The 21633-nt window shown below is 43.0% G+C and overlaps 1 protein-coding gene across 1 annotated transcript in view; it reads right to left on the reverse strand.

Moving 5' to 3' along the window:
• Nucleotides 1–12119: 12119 nt before the first annotated feature.
• ARMC2 (armadillo repeat containing 2) overlaps nucleotides 12120–21633 on the reverse strand; it is a 103892-nt gene continuing 94378 nt past the window's right edge. The window contains exons 16-18 of the mRNA XM_058669322.1: nucleotides 21471–21631; nucleotides 13006–13171; nucleotides 12120–12276 (exon numbers count right to left, since the gene is read on the reverse strand). Coding sequence (XP_058525305.1) covers nucleotides 12120–12276; nucleotides 13006–13171; nucleotides 21471–21631 — 484 coding nt within the window. The remainder of the gene's footprint in view (nucleotides 12277–13005; nucleotides 13172–21470; nucleotides 21632–21633) is intronic.

Below are 21633 nucleotides of genomic sequence, written 5' to 3' on the forward strand. Positions count from 1 at the left end.
TTGGGATCCTGTACCCATGTGGGAGACCTAGAGGAAGCTCCTGGCTTCAGATTTGTTCAGCTCCAGCCATTGCGGTCACTTGGGGAGTGAACCAACGGATGGAAGATCCTTCTGTCTGTCTCGGCTTCTCTGTAAATCTGCCGTTCCAATAAAAATATCTTAAAAAAATAAAAGAAATGGCAGAAGACCTAAATATAGGTTTCTCACATGCAAAAATACAAATAGCCAAAAAATACATGAAAATAATGTTCAATATTACTGGCCTCTGGGGAAATGCAACTCAAGACTGCAATGACAAATCATCTTCCTCCAGTTAGCATGGCTATTATCAAAAAGACAAAAAAAGGTTGCCAAGACTATGGAGAGAGGAAACCTTACACACTGTGGGCAAGAATGCAAATGAGTGACAATCATTATGGAAAACAGCGAGGAAGTCCCTCAAAAAAAAAAATCAAATTTGATCTACTGTAGAAGTCAACTTCCCTACTGTTGGATATATATTTTAAAGAAATTAAGCCATCTGGTGTGATGCTGCTTGGAATGCCAATATCCTATCTAGGAGCACTTGTTCAAGTCCCAGCTTCTCTGTTTACAGCCAGCTCTCTGCTAATGCACCTGGGAAAGCTGCACAAGATGGCCCATGTCTGTAGGTCCCTGCTTCCACATGGTAGACCTGGACAGAGTTGCATGCTCCTGGCTTCCACCTGGCTAAGCCCCAGCCATGGTGGCTATTTGGAGAGTGAGCCAGCAGATAGAAAACAGATATTCATTCTTTCTCTTTATCTCTCTATCTCTACATTTCAAATAAATCTTTTAAAAAGATGAGGAATCAGAAATCCTAGTGACCTAATGCGATCAGTTTATGCTATCTACACATGCTAAAATAATTCACTATACCCTGCAAAAATGTACAAATATCAATCAAAAAATATTTTAAACAGCCAAGGAGGCCTACACTGAGACATAATGTAATTAGATGACTAAAAGTAAAAATGGGCTGATGTTTTGGCATAGTGGGTAAAGCAGCCATCTGTGACGCTGGCATCCCATATGGGCACTGTTTCAAGCCCTGGCTACTCCACTTCTAATCCAACTCCATGCTGATGTGCCTGGAAAAGCAATAGAGGACAGCCCAAGTGTCTGGACCCCTAAACCCATCCTCTCTGTGTATCTTCGCCTTTCAAATACATAAATAGATAAATAATAAGGAATAAAAGTAAAAGTAAATTCTGAGAACTGTTAAGAGAGGCAACGCCTCACTTGCACGGGAGCTGCTGTAACACGATCAGCAGATTTCTCATGACAAACCTTGTAGGACAGAAGGCAAAGGGACAATCTGTTCAAAGGGCCAAATGAAAAAAAACAATTAACCAAAAATACAAAGTCTGCAAAAATATCCTTCACAAAAGCAGGAACAATTGGGACTTTCCCAAATAAAAGATGAGTGAGAATATCACCATTAGACTAGGTCTGCAAGAAAAGCAGAAAAAATCCTCAGTGAAAACAAAGGCACTGCAGACCAATGACAGGCCCTGTGAAGCTGTAATGCATTCTGATAGAGGTAGATACGTGGACAAATGCAGAAAGCTGTATTCTTGGACTTTGGGCATGCATATTTGCCCACTTTTCATTCTTGCATAGGATTGGACAAAAGCATGAGAATAATCATGAGTGTGTTCAACGTACAGAATTTATAAAGATGCAATTATTTAGGGCCAGTGTTATGGCATGGTACATTAAACTGCTGCCTGCAATACCTACATCCCATATGGCAACTGGTTTGTATCCTAGCCACGTCACTTCCATTCCAGTGCCCTGCTCATGATCTGGGAAAGCAGCAAAAGTGGAGCCAAGTGGTTAGGCCCCTGCCACTCCTGTGGGAACGCAGAAGAAGCTCCTGGTTCCTGGTTTTGGCTTTGCTAGACCTGGCCATTGCAACTACTTGGAAGTTAAACAGCAGATGGAAGATTTCTCTATTTTTGTCTCTCCCTCTCTATAACTCCACCTTTCAAATAAACAAATCATGTTTTAAAGTTTTGAGTCATAAAGCTGTGAGAATTTTTATATGCAATTGAAGTGTTACTATAGTAATAGATTACTATGACTTTGATGTTTTATATAATCCCCATAGTAACCATGAAGAAAATATTCCTAGAATCTATACAGTAAGAAAGAAAAAGGTAATCAAAGCATGTCTATACACACACACACACAATTTTATATATATATATATATATATATATATATATGTAAAAAATTTGGGGCCACTGTTGTCATCAGTGGGAACAGCCATTGCCTGCAATGCTAGTTCCCCCTATGGAGGGTGGCTCAACTCTTGGTTGTTCCACTTCCTATCCAGCTCCCTATGCACCTGCAAAAACTGCAGAAGATGGCTCAAGTGCTTGGGCCCCTGTTATCCATGTGGGAGTCCCGGCAGGAGTTCCTGGCTTTGCCCTACCTAGCCCAGCCCCGGCCATTGCAGCTATCTAGGGAGTGAACCAGCAGATGAAGCTCTTCCTCTCTGTCTCTCCCTTTGTCTATAACTCTTCCTTTTTTTTTTTTTTTGGCAATTCGATTCTTTTTTATTATTAGTTTTTCTTTTTGAAGAAAGAAGCTTTTTTACAGCACCTGTAAACAAGTCAGTGAAATACTACTTTGAGATTCCTCACATATGTATGTACTTGTATATACAAATTTTTGGAATGTTAAATTATCACATCAGTTGCATTACATAATAGTTATTGAAGGAGAGTCAAGCTAAAACAAGGGTAAAACTTTATAGCTAAAATATTCATAGCAGCAACTTTTAAAAGATGATTTTCTTAAATCAAGTCATTGCACTTGGTCATTTTATTGCTACAGCAAAAAAAGGCCATTAGATTATAACACTTTTTATTTCTGATTTTAACTGATTGTCTCATTCTATTCACACACTTCAAGTTTAAATGCAAGCATAAGACGTTTATCAAAAAATCTAGAGAGCATCTGGATTGTTTTCTGATCTCTGATAAACAGGATGGGGCATAAAAAAAGGGAATCCTCGGTCACACAAGGCCCAGTCTCCTTCAGCTCAGATTTAACTGTCAGTTGTACAAAATCCTTACAACTTAATTCTGTAAAAATCTGTGAAGTTCTAAAGAGGCAAGCACTTTGTAGTAAGAAGCTTAATGGTTTATCTTTTTCTCTCTCTCTCTCTCTCACACACACACACACGTACGTACGTACCACTGAAATACAATTAGGAAATTAGTAGTACATTATAACTCTTCCTTTCAAATAAGTAAATAAATGAATAAATACGTAAAATATCATATCACTGAAGTACAAAGAGTGGCAGTAAGAGAGGAAATAAGAGAACAAAATCTCCAAGACAAACAAAACAGCAATAGCAAGCCCTTCGCTCTCAGTGGCTTCATTGAATAAAAGTGGATAGAATATGTGTTAATAGATGTGGACTGGAAAAATAAATACACATTTTCTAAAAAGATGCAGATTGCCTGAATGTATAATAGGAAACAGGATTCAACCATCTGTTTACCATAAGATAATTACTCTTACATCTAAGAATACACATAGTCTAAAAGAGAGAGTAGGGTGGCTATACTAACCACTGAACAAAATAGACTTCAAGTCCAAACTACTACAAATGCCACAGGAGGACTTGCTGTATCAGTATACAATGATACAAAGGGTCAGTTCACCAGAAACATTCAACAATTATAAATATACTTGCACCCCACGGCAGAGCTCCTACGTAATTATATGTGAAGATGCTGACAGAATTGAAGGCATTAACAGCAATCACAGGAGATTTCAGTTTCCAACTTGGGGTAAAAGCATAGAACAAACTAACATAAGATGACTAAGGAAACAGAGGACTCAGCTGCACTGTAGGACACACATCCTTCTGAAAGTGTGCATGGACCACTCACAGAACTGAATGTCAGGTCACCAAACAATTCTTAATGGACTGAGAATGAAAATGAAGGTGGATCCATGGAAAGTGACCCAACTGATTGGGCTGTTAGAGTGGTGTTCCAAGACTGAATGGTGATGGCTACATAAGGAGCAACCTCATGGCAGAGGGTGCTCCTGGCATCTGTTTCCTAGCTCACTATTTGAGCTTTCTTCATCGCATTCTGCCATCCATCTTGCTTCACAGGTGCCAGACCAACAAGGAGCCCCTCCCTGATTTTGATTGTAAACTCCCTGAAACTGAGCAAAAAATAAATCTCTTCTTTTCCCCCAAGTAGCTAGTGCCCTCTGCTGAGTGACATGATATAGGAGTTAAACAACACACTCTTAATTAAACCGATGACCTCAAAGAAGAAATGACAAAGAACACTGGAAAATACCTTCAGGAAAAAGATAAGTAAAAAGACACCACAGCAAAACATACTGGAGGTAGGGAAAGCAGTGCTAGGAGGGAAGTTGGCAGCCATAAGATCTTACGTGAGAAAAGAAGAAATGAGCATGACACTGTGGCACAGTGCTTGAAGCCACCAATCCAACTTCTTGCTAATGTGTAAATGTTGGCTTCAGTGCTTGGGCCCCTACTGCCCACATGCAATAACTAGATGGAGTTCTATGGAACTGTTTTTGGCTCTTGGTAAGATGTGGACTGTTGTAGCTATATGGTTACAACATACACACTAGGCATATGGAAGATCTCTCATTCTGTCTCATCCCCTCTCTGTCATTCTGCTTTTCAAAGAAAGAAAGAAAGAAATCTTCAAAGAAAACTCAAGCAGACAGACCTTAAATCAACAACTTCACGTCATATCTCAAGGAACAAAGTTAACAGGAGGAAAGAAATAATAATGATTAAAACAGAAATATTTTCACAGGAAGACAAAAGAAAAAATCAACTAGCTGTGGGCACTTGCTGCAGCAAATGATATGCCATTTGGAACTCTATCCCATGTTGGAGTGCCTGAGTTTATGCTGGGCTCAACTTCAAATTTCAGCTTCCTGCTAAGGTTCACCATGAGAGGCAGCAGGGAATGGCTCAAGTACTGGGGTCCTTACCATCAAAATGGGAGAGCTGGATTGAGGTCTGGGCTCCTGACTTCCCCTGGCACAGCTCTAGCTGCTGTGAGCATTTGGGAGTAAATCAGTAGAAGGCAGTGCTCTCTCCCTGTGTCTATCTTTCAAATAAATAATTTAAAGAAATGAACTGGGCCCGGCGGCCGTGGCCTAGCGGCTAAAGTCCTTGCCTTGAAAGCCCCGGGATCCCATATGGGCGCCGGTTCTAATCCCGGCAGCTCCACTTCCCATCCAGATCCCTGCTTGTGGCCTGGGAAAGCAGGAGAGGACGGCCCAATGCATTGGGACCCTGCACCCGCGTGGGAGACCTGGAAGAGGTTCCTGGTTCCCGGCATCGCGCACCGGCCCGTTGCGGCTCACTTGGGGAGTGAATCATCGGACGGAAGATCTTCCTCTCTGTCTCTCCTCCTCTGTGTATATCTGGCTGTAATAAAACGAATAAATCTTTAAAAAAAAAAAAAAAAAAGAAATGAACTAAGGAAAGAAAATTCAACAGCAAAAATCAGAAATAAAAAAAGGAAAATTATAAGTGTTGTCATACAAATTGACTATAAGAGAGTACTTTATACACCAACAAACTAGATAATCTAGATGCACACAATCTACCACATCAAAACCATGAAGAAATAGAAAATCTGAACAGTAAGGAGGTTGACTCAGAACTTCCCAACAAAGGTTAAAAAAAAAGACAGGCTATAATGGCTTCACCAGAGAATTCCACCAACTCTTAAACAACTGACACCCATCCTCAAACTCCCCAAAAAGTTAGAGACAGAGCACTTCCAAACTCATTCCAGGAGATATCCCTCATACAAAGCCAGACCAAAGATGTTATAACGAAAGAAATCTACAAACCATCCCTGATGAATATTGATCAGAAATCCTAAACAAAACACTAGCAAATAGGATTCAGTAGCACCTTAAAAGGTTTAACTATTCTAACCCAAGTGGGATCCACTTCTGGAATGCAAAGATGGTTTAACACACAAAAAGCAATATAGTATATCAAAATGAAGGAGAAAAAAATAGTCAGTTGATGACCTCAACCAATGAAGAAAAAGCATTTGAGAAAAAAAAATTCAACACACATTTTTGGTAACAGCAACCAGGGGTAGAAGGAAAAAAAACCTCAACAAAATAAAGGCCTTATATGAAAAGCTCATTCAATGATGAGAGATGGGAAGCTTTTCCTAGAAGATCATCACCACGTCCTTAAATCACACTATTGGGAGTCATAGAGCAATTCCACTATAAAGAAAAGGCATTCAAATTGGAAAGGACGAATTACATTATGTATGCAGATAACCTCATCTTATATGTAGAAAACTTCTAAAGATTACACACAAAAAAGTAACAAATTCAGCCAAGTTTTGGAATATAAAACCCATACACAAAAATCAGTTGCATTTCTTTAAAAGAAATACAACATTTTTCTACCCATCAGGGCTTGCCTTTGTAGGAAGCTGGGACTGGGAGCCAGAGCCCAAGATCAAATCCAGACACCTGGCTGTGGGATGCAGCTGTCCCCACCAGTTTCTCAGTCCCTAGAGGAAACCCCAGCTCCTCATCTGCAACTGTGGACTTCAAGGATGAATGACCCAAGAAGGAAATTAAGAAACTCCTCCTGTTTGCATCAGCATGAAAAAGCACTTTGGAAGCTGAGCCAGAACCTTGGCCCTTGGTTGACCTCCCTCCAGTGTGGAGTGCACCTGGCATGGCTATAACTGACCCAGATCTTTGAACTGTGAACCCTTTATTCCTCCTGGCTGTCATGTGCTCGAGAATGGCCTCAGCCACTCTAAGACTTGATCAAAAGCTTAGGTGCACAATGGTATTTGTCGAAGGCAATGCAGAAGAGACTATACAGCACAGATGGAAAAGGGAAGGGAAGCGTGTGGGAGAAGAGCATGGGCAATGATTAGACTGCATTATGGGAGCTCCAGTGGAGGGATGCCTGGAAGTCTGAGGGGAACAAACTTGGGCAGGTGACGAGCAGTAATCAAAGCCAGACACATCAGAAGATTACAGTGTTTTGTCAACCTCTACTACCTCATGTCCCCACATCTGCAGACTGAAGAAAGACCATATGACTCCCGTGAAGGATCCAGGTCAGCCTAATTATCCTTGGGCTTTGAGCAACCGAGGCCCTAGGAGAACAAAGGTTCTGGGAAATGGGCACAATTGTCTCATGGAGTAGAACCTTGTGCACTGCTCTTAGTCTCTGGGAAATCAGGGCTGTGATGGCAGCCTCATGATTCATGCCTTCCAGTTTAGTAAGGACAATGGGGGCTTGGGTTCTGAGGAGCTCTACCAGAGGAAGCCATGGCTGAAGCCCATTGAAGTACAGACCTAAGGATTCTTGCTGACATCACTGGCTTTGTAGTTATCCCTGGGCAGGAAAAAAAAAAAACCTGTGAAGACTCTGGCTGATGCAGGCCAGCATCCTTGCGGTTCTAGAGATCAGGCCTTTAGGAAGCCCCCGACTGCAGCAGTAAAGACATGGTGTTCCTTCTGGTGGTTTGCCATGGCCTTAAAAGAACTCCTAGGATCACTAAATGCTGGATTGTGGAAAACAGTTGGGGTCCAGAACATGGCTCTCCCTGCTGCAAGAGAAACTCTCAACAATAAGTGACCACGTGGGACTGCCATGGCACCTGGCAGTGGTTGGTGGCCATGGAGGGATTTGATGCCAAAGTGAACCAAACCCCCTGTCATGTCAGATGGGGGGGGGGGCAGAGAGCGGGAGTGCTGTCTCCAACCACTATAAATAGCTTTATGATATTGAACACTCATGTTTGAAGGTTAGACTTTAGAATCTTCATTTTTAACAAAATGTATAATGCCTTCTTTCCTTGTAAAATTTTGATTTGGTTAAAAAAAACTTAGGAAGAAACCTAATAATGAAAATGTACAGTGGTCTAAATGTTTGTGTGTTTCTCTCTGACCCTCTACCAAATTCTCATGTGGAAACTGAATCACGAGGGGCAGTGTTAGGGAGCGGGGCCTTGGAGAGATGGTTGGTTGGCTGGGTCTGGCCTTCACAGGTGGGATCAGCACCCACCTGGAAAATAGGCCTGGGAGCACATGCTCTTCCAGCCTCCGCATGAAACCAAGGTCCCATCTACAAGGGAGACAGTCCCTCATCAGGTAGCAAATCCCCAACTTTGGACTTTCCAGTCTCAAGAACTGTGAGTAGTACATTTCTGTTGTACTTTAGATTACTTAGTCCAAGCAATGTTGTTAAATAGCCTGATCTTGAGTGAGACCACATGAAAACTTGGTACTCTGAAACCTAGCCAACATTGCTGTGAGAATTCAAAAATTCAAGAGTCAGTGGAAAGACATTTCACACTCGGAGACCCGAAGATTCCACACTCTAAAGATGTCAATGTTGACCGCAGCCATCCAACAAGTGAACGCAATCGCCACCACAGTCGCAGTGGCATCTTTTTTCAGTGTCAGAAAGTTCCATCCTAAACCTCTCCAGAGTTTCAAGGAACCCAGAATGGCCAAAAAATCTGAAGGGGAACCAAAGGCAGGGCTCTGCTTCTTCCCAATGGCAGCACATCTTGCAAGGTAGCAGTAACTAGCATAATATCCTATAGTCCTGGTGCAGACATACAGCCCCAGGGCAACAGAAAGCTCAGGAATCCACAGGCCCCTATGCAGTCAGAGGGTCCTTCACAGGGGTGCCGAAACCACTCAATGTGAAAAGAATGGTCCCTTACATGTGGGGCTGAGAAAATGGGATGGTCACACTTACTAAAGTGAAGTTAGACTCTTACACCATATGGAAGTTAGCTCAACATAAAGATCTAAATGTGAGGCCAGTACTGTGGCATAGCAGGTAAAGTCATTGCCTGTGATGTTAGCACTCCATGTGGGTATCAGTTTGAGTTCCACCTGCTCCACTTCCAAACCAGCTTCCTGCTATTGTGCCTGGGAAAGCAATGGAAGATGGGTCCCTGACAGCCACATGGGAGGCCCAGAGGAAGCTTCTGGCTCCAGGCTGGTCTAGCCCAGTCTTTGCAACCATCTGGGGGAGTGAATCAGTGAATGGAATAGCTAGATGTCCTTCTTCCATAATTCTCTCAGATAAAAGCTTTAAAAAACATAAAAAAAAAAAAAGACCTAAATGTGGGCCCAATGTGGTAGCCTAGTGGCTAAAGTCCTCACCTTGTATACGCTGGGATTCCATATGGGTGCTGGCTTGTGTCCCAGCTGTTCCACTTCCCTTCCAGCTCCCTGCTTGTGGCCTGGGAAAGCAGTCGAGGAAGGCCCAAAGCTTTGGGACCCTGCACCTGCACTGAAGATCCGGAGGAGGCTCCTGGCTCCAGATCAGCTCAGTTCTGGCCATTGTGGCCATTTGGGAAATGAACTAGCAGATGGAAGATATCTTTCTTTCTCTCTCTGTCTCTCCTTCTCTCTGTAAATCTGACTTTCCAATAAAAATAATACATAGAAAACATTTAAATGTAAGATTTAAAAGTATAAAATTTATAGGAGAAAACAAAGTGACAGAGCTTCCTAACACTGGATTTGGCGATGACTTCTTAGAAATGACACTGAACGCACAGGCAACAAATGAAAAACTAGGCCAACTGAAATGGGTGAGACTTTCCTTTGTGGAAAGAAACCACCAACAGAGTGAAAAGGCAATGGAATGCAAAAAAATATCTGCAATTCATGTGTCTGGTACAGGGTTGATACACCTAGGATACACACAGAATAGCTACAATTCAACAATGAGAAAAATCCCATGAGCAACCCAATTAGAAAAAATGGCTAGAGGGGCTGGTTCTGATACTGGCACCCCATTCCGGTAACAGTTCGAGTCCTGGCTGTTCCAATCCAAACAAGATCCCTGGGAAGTAGTAAAGGCTGGCCCAAGGCATTGGGCCCCTGTAGCTATGCGAGAGACCCAGAGAAAGCTATTGGCCCCTGATTATGAATGAACTGAGCTCTGGTTATTGCAGCTATTTGGGGAGTGAACAAGTGGATGGAAAATCTCTTTTTCAAATAAATAAATAAATAAATCTTAAAAGAAAAAAAAGTGGGTGAATACTTGACTTAGCAGTTAACCTGCCAGGACACCTGCATCCCATATTAGAATGCCTGGTTGGAGGCCCAGTTCTGCTCCCAACTCCAGTTTCCTGCTAATAATGTACCCTGGGAGGCAGCATATGGTGGCTTAAGCAGTTGAGTTCCTGCACTCACATGAGGGAACTGGATCAAATTTCTCGCCTTCTGTTGTAGCCTAGCCAAATCTTGGCTTTTATAGGCTTTTGGCGAGTAACCTAACAGCTGGAGTTCTCTGTCTGCCTGTGTGTGTCAGCTTCTCAACTCCAAAAATTGGACCAAGGACTAATACAGGTATTTCTTCAAAGATGATACAAAAACATGGTTCAAACCCAGAAAATATGAAAAAATGCTCAGTAGGACAGTTATAAGAGAAATTATTATACATACAATAAGATATGATTTCACAACCATTAAGACAGTTACCATGAAAACAACAACAAAATTTACAAGTGTTGGTGAGGATGTCCCTTGGGCACCATTTGTAGGAGTGTCAAATGCTCTTGCCATTGCAGAAGGTAGTACAATCATTCCTCAAAAACTAAATGACTTGTAGAACTGCCAAGTGATTTAGTTATCCTACTTGCTATAGATCAGGTGTTTGCATCCATATCCGCCTCCCACATGCTGAAGCCCGGTGGGATCCCTGGAAAGTGACTGACTCATGAGGGTACAGCTTTGTAAATAGGGATCCTGCCCCAACAAGAATGGACCTATCCATCTACCACGTGAGGAGAAAGCAAGAGGGAATTCCTCCACAGACCAGGAAGAAAGTCCTTACTAGGATCCAAGTTGGCCAGCAGCTTGATCCTGAACTTTGGCAAGTTGTACATCTCTTTTATCCAAGTCACTCGAAGTAAGAGTGTTAGTGTTCTATAGCAGTAACATACTACTTCTGGGTATACAAGTGCATCCACAAGAAATAAAAGAGCTCAGAAAGATATCTTGTGCTCCTTTTCATGGCAACACTGTTCACAACAGCCATGATAATGGAAGGACCCAAGTGCCCACAGATGCATGAACATAAGGTGCATAAGCACAATGGAATATTACAGAGCCTAGAAAAAAAGGAGTGCCCTCCCCAGATGCCCTTGCCAGCCACAACACGAATGAACCCTAAGGACACTGTGCTGAGTGACATAAGTTTATCATCAAGAGACCAACATGATGTGGCTTCACATCCAAGAGATACCACAAGTGGACAAGTTCACAGAAACAAAAAGCCAAATGGCTGCGAGGGTCTGGTGCAAGAGGAAGTGAGGGTGATTTGATAGCTTTAGAGTTTCAGTTTACAGGATGTGAAAGTTCTAGAGATCCACTGCAGAACAATACTTAATTCTAAAATTACTTAACACTGAAATGGCTAGATGGTCAATTGGATTTTATGTGCTTAGCACAGATTTTTTTTTTTTTTTGTAATGTAAAGAGGTGTTTTTGAATGGTCTAGCTTGCACCTAAGTCTCAAGAAAAGGGGTTAGTGCTGGTAGAGAACAGGCTAGATGGTCTTCTGCCATGAGTTCTAGCATTAGCTATAAATCCAGGGGTAAGAGTGGTGGTGAGAAGGTGGGTGGGTAGACCTAGGGAGGGAGAATGCATTCGATTTCTTTATCACTGAAAGCAGAAAATACACCTCATATTAGTAAAATGCAGACCTACATCCTTCCATGTTTTACAGACCCCATCTTTGGTGTGAATCTATTAGCACATGCATAAGGCGCATAGACTGCCATGAGGCCAATGTCCCCAGAGGACTGTACTGAGCTCAAAAGCAGGGATGAGTTCCAGCAGCAGCCAGCCTGGAGAGTCCATGTACTCTGGGAAATGCAGGCGTCTTCTAAGAGGCTTCAGAGCTCCCATCCAACCTGAAATGTCCAGCCTCATCTCACAAGTCCTGGTATTTCCTTGTACAACAAATAATTGGTTAATGGCAACTTTTCTCTAAGCAGAGTTAGGAAATTGGCTTTTATTTCCAAGTCTTCTGCTTTTGGCTAGTGTCAAAAGGCAGTAGTTGCAATTCGTCTTTTAATCATGTATTCAAAGGCCAAACTATCCGATAAAGAATAGCCATCAGAATGTTGGAATGAGTACCGACCACACAGCATACAGCGGGGCTGGGCAACTTTCTCATTGGACAGCTTGCCCTGCACTATACTGTAACAAGTAGACAGGAATGCCATTTTATAAGAAGGTCAATTATTTGCCTGAGGCCCACACACCTAGCAGGGAACAGACCCAGGACTCTATCTGAAGCCTGCATTCTTTCTAACACGTGTTGCTTCTTGAGACACAGAGAATCAGAAACAGAAAAACTGCCAGGCCCAGTCATTTGATTCCAAAGGAAAAGAGGTAAATTTTTCTCCCCTTTTCATCTATTTTACTCATTGCATGAAAAGTGATGCGTCCAAAGTATTCTTCTATTTTTCTCTAATAAGACCGGTGTTACCTAAGTAGAAAATGTATTTATCAGATGCAGTAAGAACCCAATTCAGATGTTCCGTTTATGTTGAACACCAACTTTTCTAGAAACAGAAGCTACTGATCTTCATCTCACAGTCCATTTAACTAATCCCCCAACAAGCCCTTCAACACCAGGACTGCTGAATCAGTATTTTAAAACTAGAACCAAATGATTTAACAGGGAATACAGGGAAAAGCCTTTGACTTAAAAACACGTATATTATTAATGTTCACTTGTCATAACAGAAAATATAACACATAGGTCCACTTTGCTACAACACCCAACAAGAGACAATCCTCATCTTTTTCAAAACACTCAGACTACTCATTAACCCCAGCACTTGAAAATCTCTCAGCATTTGTTACTATGGAAACACATGCTCGGGTCCATCACTGCTTCCTAAACCCAAGGAGAGGCCCAACCTGCTTCCGCTGGAGTCCACGCAGGGCAGGGGCTCCAGCAAGGTGTGATGCCGCTGAAGTCGGCTGAGAAGCTGCTGAGCCACAGGTTTGAATTCTGTTTCCCAGTAGAGTTTATGATAGCTTTTCAGGTCTTGATCAAAATTGCCATCCAAGGCTACTTCTTCATCTGCATCAGAAAAAGTGAAATTGTAGCAATTATTGGGTGATGCAATAGATTTAACATATTGATGACAGGAGGGAAACTCATTTTGAACACCAACGTGACCCAAGACAAGGCTTGAGGCGTTTTGTTGTGTTGTATTGTACTGGGAGAAGTGATTTAGTTTCCTCTGGTCTTTACAGTCATGTTTCTTCTTCTTCTTTTTTTTTGGTCATTTTTTCATTGGAAAGGCAGATTTAGAGAGAGATAAGGAAAGACAAAGAGGAAGATCTTTAATCCACTGGTTCACTCCCCAAGTAGCCACAACAGCCGGAGCTGAGATCTGAAGCCAGGAGACAGGAACTTCCTCTGGGTGTCCCACATGGGTGCAGGGTCCCAAGGCTTTGGACCATCCTCCACTGCTTTTCCAGGCTACAAGCAGGGAGCTGGATGGAAAGTAGAGCAGCCAGGACACAAACTGACACCCATAAGGGATCTCAACGTGTACAAGGTGGAGAATTTTAGCCACTGAGCATTGCACTGGGCCCACAGTCCTCTTTCAACAAGTATAGTCTGGTTTCCCCATTCAAAGGGACAATGATTTAAAAACAAAACAAAAACAAACAAACAAAAAACTAGATGGAATTGAACTCTTATCTTAATGACTCCTTTAGGTGATTTGTAAGTGCATCCAAAAAGTCAACTCACAATTTCTCTTAAGATTCAATGCACTGGAAGGTCATTTTCTTTGTGGGTTAGGACTGTGTTACTTCCATGTTTGACAAGTTAACACAAAGGGATTCAGGAAGCTTTCAGGGAAAGCCACTCAGCTGAACTTGACACTTGGAACTAATTAGAAGCAGAGAGCTTCCCTGGCTTAAAAGTGGCTGGACAAGGGTTCTTTGGAAAGACAACCAGCTGTTCCATCCCACTCTACACCAGAACTGGGAACACTGGGGAATCTGGAGAAACCCAAGGAGCATCAGAGAATCCCCAGTAATTCCCTGGACGATAGAGAAAAGCAATTTCTAAAAAGTAAAATGGAGCCTGATCCTGATGCAAGGGTACCCCCAAATTCTGCAAACACCTGCAGAATAGCCAACCCAAGTAAGAAGGTAAGTGGCCACCGAGGGTTCTGGGCCTGCTGCCACAGCATTCTGACTTGCTAATGCTGGGCCGCTCACCCTGTAGGGACAGACTCTTCGTGGCAGGTACACTGGCCTGCTGGCCAGAAGAGTGACGCTGCCAGTTCCCAGGTGTGTGGCCCAAGGCAAGACTTCATGGATGTAAGTGCTAAGGCCTAAAATGACCACTGCTGTTACTACTGCCTAATTTGCAAACAGTCCTCTTCGCTCAACCTCCCCCACTCCATCAGGGCCAACTGCAATCCTATTGTAAAATGCCTTGTTACTCTGCTGATACCAGCTCCCCCTTTGCTGAATAAACTGTGTGCTCTCCTGTGTACTCTGACACTGTGACTATCAGTGCCCACCACCCAGAATAAGATAAGGGAGTCTGGAACCTAGTTTGTCCCCTCCCCTGCCCATAATCAAGTGGACAGCTACGCAGCTCCAAGATAAGTCCCTTAGGAGGTCTAGAAACTGTAGCCAGGCGCTCTCCACCAAGACCCCACACGCAAATCTTTGCCCACCCTTCCACCCCTCCACCCCGACAGAACCAAGCCCTCACAGGGAAGAGAACAGGGACAGCAGGGGATGTCTTCAAAGTCCTCCCAGTTGGGCTACTTCCCCACCCACAAGGGTCCAACAGCCTGAGGCATTTCAGAGTTTCAAGTCATCTTTCTGCTCACTCCTTTCAGGACTTGGGAACTGAATTCTTTGTTTCACATCTCTCCTTCCCAGGCTGCTAAGGGTTAAGCAGTGTGGCCTAAGTACTCAGGAGCCCTTTCCCAGTGCACAGTTTTGTTTGATTTGGTGGTTTTAGCAAAACCTTTGCTGGATTTTGTTGGATTGCTTGTTTTAATCCAACATTTAGAATATGTTATTTTCCTTGAGGTCCAGCCTTAAGAATAAATTAATCCAAACTTGGACTATGTTAATTCTAAATTGGGTTGGATAAAAGCAGCTACTAACAAGAGATATGCAGTTTGCAGTTTCTAAGCCCATACTGAAAAAAATAGATGGTTTAAAAAAGTTCAATATTACCAATAAGAGGCTGGACTCTATGCTTGCAATGAAAGAATCTTGACTGAATTTGAACTGTAATACTGCAACAAAGTGGAGGAATCCACCATGGAGGGTGGGTATGGGGAGGGGTTGGGGGGAATCCCAGAGCCTATGAGGCAGTGTCACATAACACAATGTGATCAATAAAAAATAATATTAAAACATTAAAAGATAAAAAAGTTCCATATTACATGGCAGGCTAAAATTTGCAACTTGGACTGCAAAGAATACTGAAGGTTGATTCAACAATAAGAGATCTAAAATTTTCAAACTTTGTACTAGTAAGAAATACATTTTATGATGCCTCTTGAATATACATGTGTACACATATTCTTATATACCAATAGCCAGCAAACACTTCACAATAGAATAGTTTCCTTTCCAACTGTAACATACTCTAAGACTGTCCTCCTCCGATACTTGCTTTTTCAAATATATTGGTCACAACCAACTACAAGGATCTCCTAACCCAGAGTTAGAAAAGCCATGGTTTAGATGAACAATTGTGCTCCAGCTTTCTTTGCACACGCCAGCTTTGCAAATAGTAAAATGTGGGGCAAGATATCAGAAATGATTGAAAGACTCAGCACAACACACGTGTTCACAACGTTCCCACACAGTCCTCCTTGCTGCTTTAGTGTCCCATGTCATTCATAAAAGCTTCCTCCCTGCACTAGAGATCTAGCTTGCTGATCAGCTCCAGGCAGCCATGGGAGGGATCTGTGGTTGCCTCCGTCATCCTGAAGAACCTGGTGATGCTTTGGCTCAGGCCTGAGGGCGTGACCCTCTGAATGGAACCAGGGGCTCCACTGTAGGTCCCTTGTCACAAAATCTGGGTACCATGGGCATGGAGCTGACAACAAACAACACACAGTGGCCCAGTTCTTGTATTTCAAGCAGTAATAACTTGCACACACCAATCGTAAGTTGCCACTGCTCACAAGAGGCTCGTGGCAGATGCCAGGGCCCACCAATTAGAGCATTTGGACCCACACGCCGCCAAGGAGTTTGTAAGGAGTTGACAGTGGAACTCCCAGAATGCATTTTCTTAGAGCCACTTTGCAGAGAGCATCCCCACACTCTCCTTTTCCTCCCCCCAACTACCTAATCAATCCACAAAACCACGATGAGGTCATTTGGGTCACATTACTATCCATCTCCTTCCTTAAGCCCATGCTTTTGGGATTTAACAGCTCATCATTTTTGTCAAGGAACTGAAGTTGCAATACTGTCTCATTCGCATGCCCCTTTCACTTGCCCAAGTCCTTAGGGTCATGAGGAGGTAGAGAAGTTCTTGACCTTGAGATATTGCCTGTTAGTCCCCCACCCCTCTGTGGTACTGTGCTGGATTTTGTTATCCATATCACAGCCTCCTTCCAGGGGGTTGGGAAAGAAGAGGGCAGGATGGACTGAGTGTCCTGCGTGATGAGACAGCAGAGAAACTTAGATCCAAAAGCATGGTTTTGCCACAGTGTTACTGTGGGCCGAGTCACCCCACCCTCCTGGAGCCACTGTCCTTTACCACCTAGCCAACGACCTTGCAGAGAGCATCTGAGAACACAACGGCCCTGCCTTTAAAAGGCAATAGCAAACAGGGACCACTAACTGGTCACCAAGCCACAAACTGCTCTGTGCCAGGCAGCATCACAGAGCAGGGGAAATAAGGTAAGTCTTACAAAATGATAACACAGGAGAAATTGCACCATTGGTGATCTGTTACCATTGAAGTTTAGATTTCATGTGACTTGACTGTCTCTGTAAGCTTGACAGGCTGTAGGAGAAGGGCTGGCAGGGTCATCAGGACAGACAGCATGGGCCAAGGCCCTGAGGTTGAAGAAGCAAGCCTAGAACCCAAGCTGGCTACAAGGGAAAAGTGGGAGTGGAGGAGTAAGCAACAGGCCCACCCCACAAAGTCCCTACTGGGTACACCAGTCTCCGCTGAGCAGCTGGCCATGCTTTTTGCCTTTTCTAATGGGTCCTGAGACACGTGGCCCACTGTCCCTGTTACTCAAAGTAGATTGTCACAAACTCAGCTGAGACAGAAAGCTGCAGATTACCCTGTTGGCTGTCTTGGAGGCAGCTGTTATAGGCCCTACACTATTGGGCAACAACCCACCGGGCCAACTGCCATCTTTGCCCTCAACGGGAGACACAGAAAGATGCAGCAGCAAGGACACAGAGGCACACACTGAATGTGACAACACACACCTTGGAGCAGCTGGAGCCCCGATCAAGGGAAGCTGTTTTTCTTTTTTAATAGAAGGAACAGTTCTCTTTCCTTTGTATCAGCAATCTCCTACGTTTTGAGGATTTGGACCAAACATATCCAAGTGAGGATAACGCCGGACAGCTCAGCATGTTCCACCCCAAGCCCGTGGTAACGACCGTGACTGCTAATGCTCATCATATATACATTCATTTGAAAATACGGCTTCCTGGGAGAATCAAGATGGCGCAATAGGGTAAGGACACGTTTATGTGGATGGAAAAACATTTAATCAGGATGAAGCAGAGAGGACATATTTCAGGAAACAGGAAAGGACAGAACAACAGCAGAGGGGTACCTGGAGACTGACAGACACAGGAAAGCAGCAGACACAATGGTGTGGTGTTGCAGTGACTGATGCTCCAGCACGGCGATCTGAACTCCACCAGCAGCCAGAACTCCACCAGCAACCAGGTGGGAAGGGACTTTCACTGGGAGCTCGGGTGGTGAACCCAGACAAAGAATTGTCCGTCCTACTGGTCCGTTTGATTTGACCAGGAGCAGAGACAGAGCAGCAGATCTCAGACGGGCAGTGCGAGAAAAGGGTGGATTTCATAGCCCAGTCAGCCACCTAGAGCTGAATTGGGCGCCATTTTGCATAAGGAGGAAAGAGCAAGAGAAGGGACTGAGGATACGCTGAGCTGGGAGTGAACTCATTTCTGACTCAGTGAACTGCAACAATGTGGCATTCTACAGGTTCCACCCAACACAGGTCTGGGTAGCCCTCAGACCTGACAGCCAGCAGATCAAGAACTGTAGTGGTTGTATATAAGGCGCCATTTTGCACACTGTGGCAATAGCTTTGGGACTGCAGGGGACTACATAGTGAACTGCGCATGTGCTGAGCTCACAAGAACTTGCTGAGGCCTGTGACTGCACTGGTCCCGAAGGAAAATAATATCGACTGTGGCATCATACGGGTCAAAATAGGTCCGTGTGGCACCCAGACCTAACGTCCAACAGGTTCAAGCAAGATCAGTGCCACCAACAACCTAACTACATAGGACACTTGGTGTCTCTCTAATCCTGGGACCTGCTCCAATCGAAAGTGGGAGAAAGGTTGCAGAGAAAACAGTGCATCCTAGGCACGGTATCACAGGAGGTGGAGAGTGGTGAGCCAAGAGCTGGGGCTGTGGAGACCATGGTGGAAATCTGACATAAGAACCCAGACCTGGAACTCGCTGGAGGTTGTGGCACAAGTGGCTGCAAGCAAAAAGTTGTGTACCAATGGCAATAAGTAAAATCGCATTGTAGACACAGCTTAGAAACGTGCCCCAAGGAGAAGACTCTGCTAACCAGAAGTGCAATGACCAAGAGCAAAAGAAGAGACAAAAGCACAATGAATATTATTGAAAACTCCCCTGCAAAGGAGCAAAACCCTATGCCAACCTCAGAGTTAACTGAGGAAGACATCGAGAAAATGGGGGACACAGAATCCATAAGACTCATTTTAAAGATTCTGATCAACAATGAGAAGCTCATGCAAGAGTTCAAAGAATTTAAGGAAGCAATAAAACAAATCAAGGCTGGTATATCAGAAATTAAGAACACAGTAGAGCAAATTAAGAGTACAGTGGAGAGTCTCTAAAATAGAATGAAGCAAGCAGAAGAAAGAATCTCAGAATTGGAAGATATTTCCTGTCATCGGGGGAAGCAAACAAAAAGCTGGAAGCAGAGCTGGATCATGCCAAAAAAAGTATTCAAGAATTGAAAGACACTATGAAGAGGCCAAATATAAGAGTTATGGGAGTCCCAGAAGGTGCAGAAAGAGAAGCTGAGTTTGCAAATGTATTTAATGAAATAATAAAGGAAAATTTCCCTAATCTGGAAAAAGAATTGGGAAACAAGTTCCAGGAGGGGCACAGAACTCCCAACAGGCTTGATCAAAAGTGATCTTCACCAAGACACATGATTATCAAGCTCTCTTCAATTGAACATAAGGAAAAGATCCTTAGATGTGCACGTGAAAAAAATCAATTGACATATAAAGGAATGCCAATTAAACTCACAGGAGATCTCTCACAGGAAACTCTACAGGCAAGAAGAGAATGGAGTGACATATTCCAGATTCTAAAAGAAAAAAAATGTTGGCCCAGGATAACATACGCAGCAAAACTTTCTTTTGTCTTTGAAAATGAAATAAAGGGCCCGGTGGCGTGGCCTAGTGGCTAAAGTCCTCACCTTGAACGCCCCGGGATCCCATATGGGCGCCGGTTCTAATCCCGGCTGCTCCATTTCCCATCCAGCTCCCTGCTTGTGGCCTGGGAAAAGCAGCTGAGGACGGCCCAAAGCTTTGGGACCCTGCAACGTGTGGGAGACCTAGAAGAGGTTCCTGGTTCCAGGCTTCGGATCGGCACAGCACCGGCCATAGTGGCTCACTTGGGGAGTGAATCATTGGATGGAAGATCTTCCTCTCTGTCTCTCCTCCTTTCTGTATATCCAGCTTTCCAATAATAATAAATCTTAAAAAAAAAAAAAGAAAATGAAATAAAATTCTTCCACAGTAAAGAAAAGTTAAAAGAATTTGCCTCTTCCAAACCTGCCCTACAAATGATACTTCAAGATGTTCTTTTGACAGAGAAGAGGAATAGCACCTACCAAAACCAAAGGCAAATGGGAAGAACATCCCAGTAAAATGACAACAGAAAACTAAACCAATGAACAACCCATTTCTAAAAGGACAGGACAAAAGTACCATTCATACATGATAAACTCTGAATGTAAATAGCTTAAGCTCAATCAAACATCATAGATTAGTAGACTGGATTAAAAACCAAAACCCATCTGTTTATTGTCTGGAGGAGACACACTTCACCAACAAAGATCAGCGGAAACTATATCACATGGGTTTTGTTGTTTTCTGTTAGTTTCATCTCTTCAAAACACTTCCTTCTGATTAAATCATTCAATGATGCGTAGATCATGCAGTGGCATCATTTTCTTCAAGAAGGTTCTGGATTTTCATTTATTCAGCTACACATTAGTCATTTAGTAGCATGTTATTTAACTTCTTGATGTTGTTAATTTCTTTTTTTCCTCCCTGATGTTGATTTTGTTTTGTGGCTCTTCATTTAAGGGGATGTATAGTAGCTCTGTAATGGAGACTGTCATATCTAGTAACATGTCATTTAACTTCAGGCATTGTAAATTTCTATTTTTCTTTTTATTGTTGATTTCGAATCATGACTTTTCATTTAAGGGGATGTACAGTAGCTGCGAAATGGAGACTAACATTCAGATGTGAAGATGTAGTATGGTATGCATTTCTACTTCCAGACAAAGATGGACTTACAATGAAACTGTTTTATGTATCTTGACAATAGGATTCTGGACTCTCCGCCATTGTCTATGTCCGCAATGATGGACATATGACTGAGTATGAAGAACTATATGTTGGTAATGATATAGAAGAACTGGGGGGAAGGGAACTGGGGAGAGGATAAGGGAATATGAAACTGTATTATAAAATAATAACAACAATAATAAAATGTATTTAAAAAAAAGAAAGAAAATACGGCTTCCTTCAGAGTAGCTCCTGGCCATCTTTTTCCAAGTACAACAGTGTCTATGCACATTAAAGCAACAGAAATACATTTATGTTGAGAACTTGTATTAGCACAATCTATAGAAAATGCAAAAAAAAAATCATAACAGCACCCAGTGAATTGAGAGTCCCTCTGTTCTCCTTCTAAACAATACTCAACTTCTTCCAGAAAGTTCCAAACTGCAATTATCATTAACATACTCTTGTTGCTTACTGATTGTGGCCATCCAGATTGTATCACAATCCTTGTCCACACAGGTCACAGAAAATCAACTTTCTTAACTTTACACAGACAAAACTCCCAGGCTAACACTCACGCATGCATCTTACCTAAAAACGAGGACAACAGGTCCAAGAGTGTATTGGCATCTTCATCTCCAAAACATGATGAAGCATTTGTGATATTTTCACTGAAGTTCCATAAGGTTTTGCAAACTAAGCAGGCCAGCTGCCAATCAGTAGGACCAAAATCTCTTAAACAATCCAATAACCT

Source organism: Ochotona princeps, chromosome 1, assembly GCF_030435755.1.
Source record: "Ochotona princeps isolate mOchPri1 chromosome 1, mOchPri1.hap1, whole genome shotgun sequence".
NCBI lineage: Eukaryota > Metazoa > Chordata > Mammalia > Lagomorpha > Ochotonidae > Ochotona > Ochotona princeps.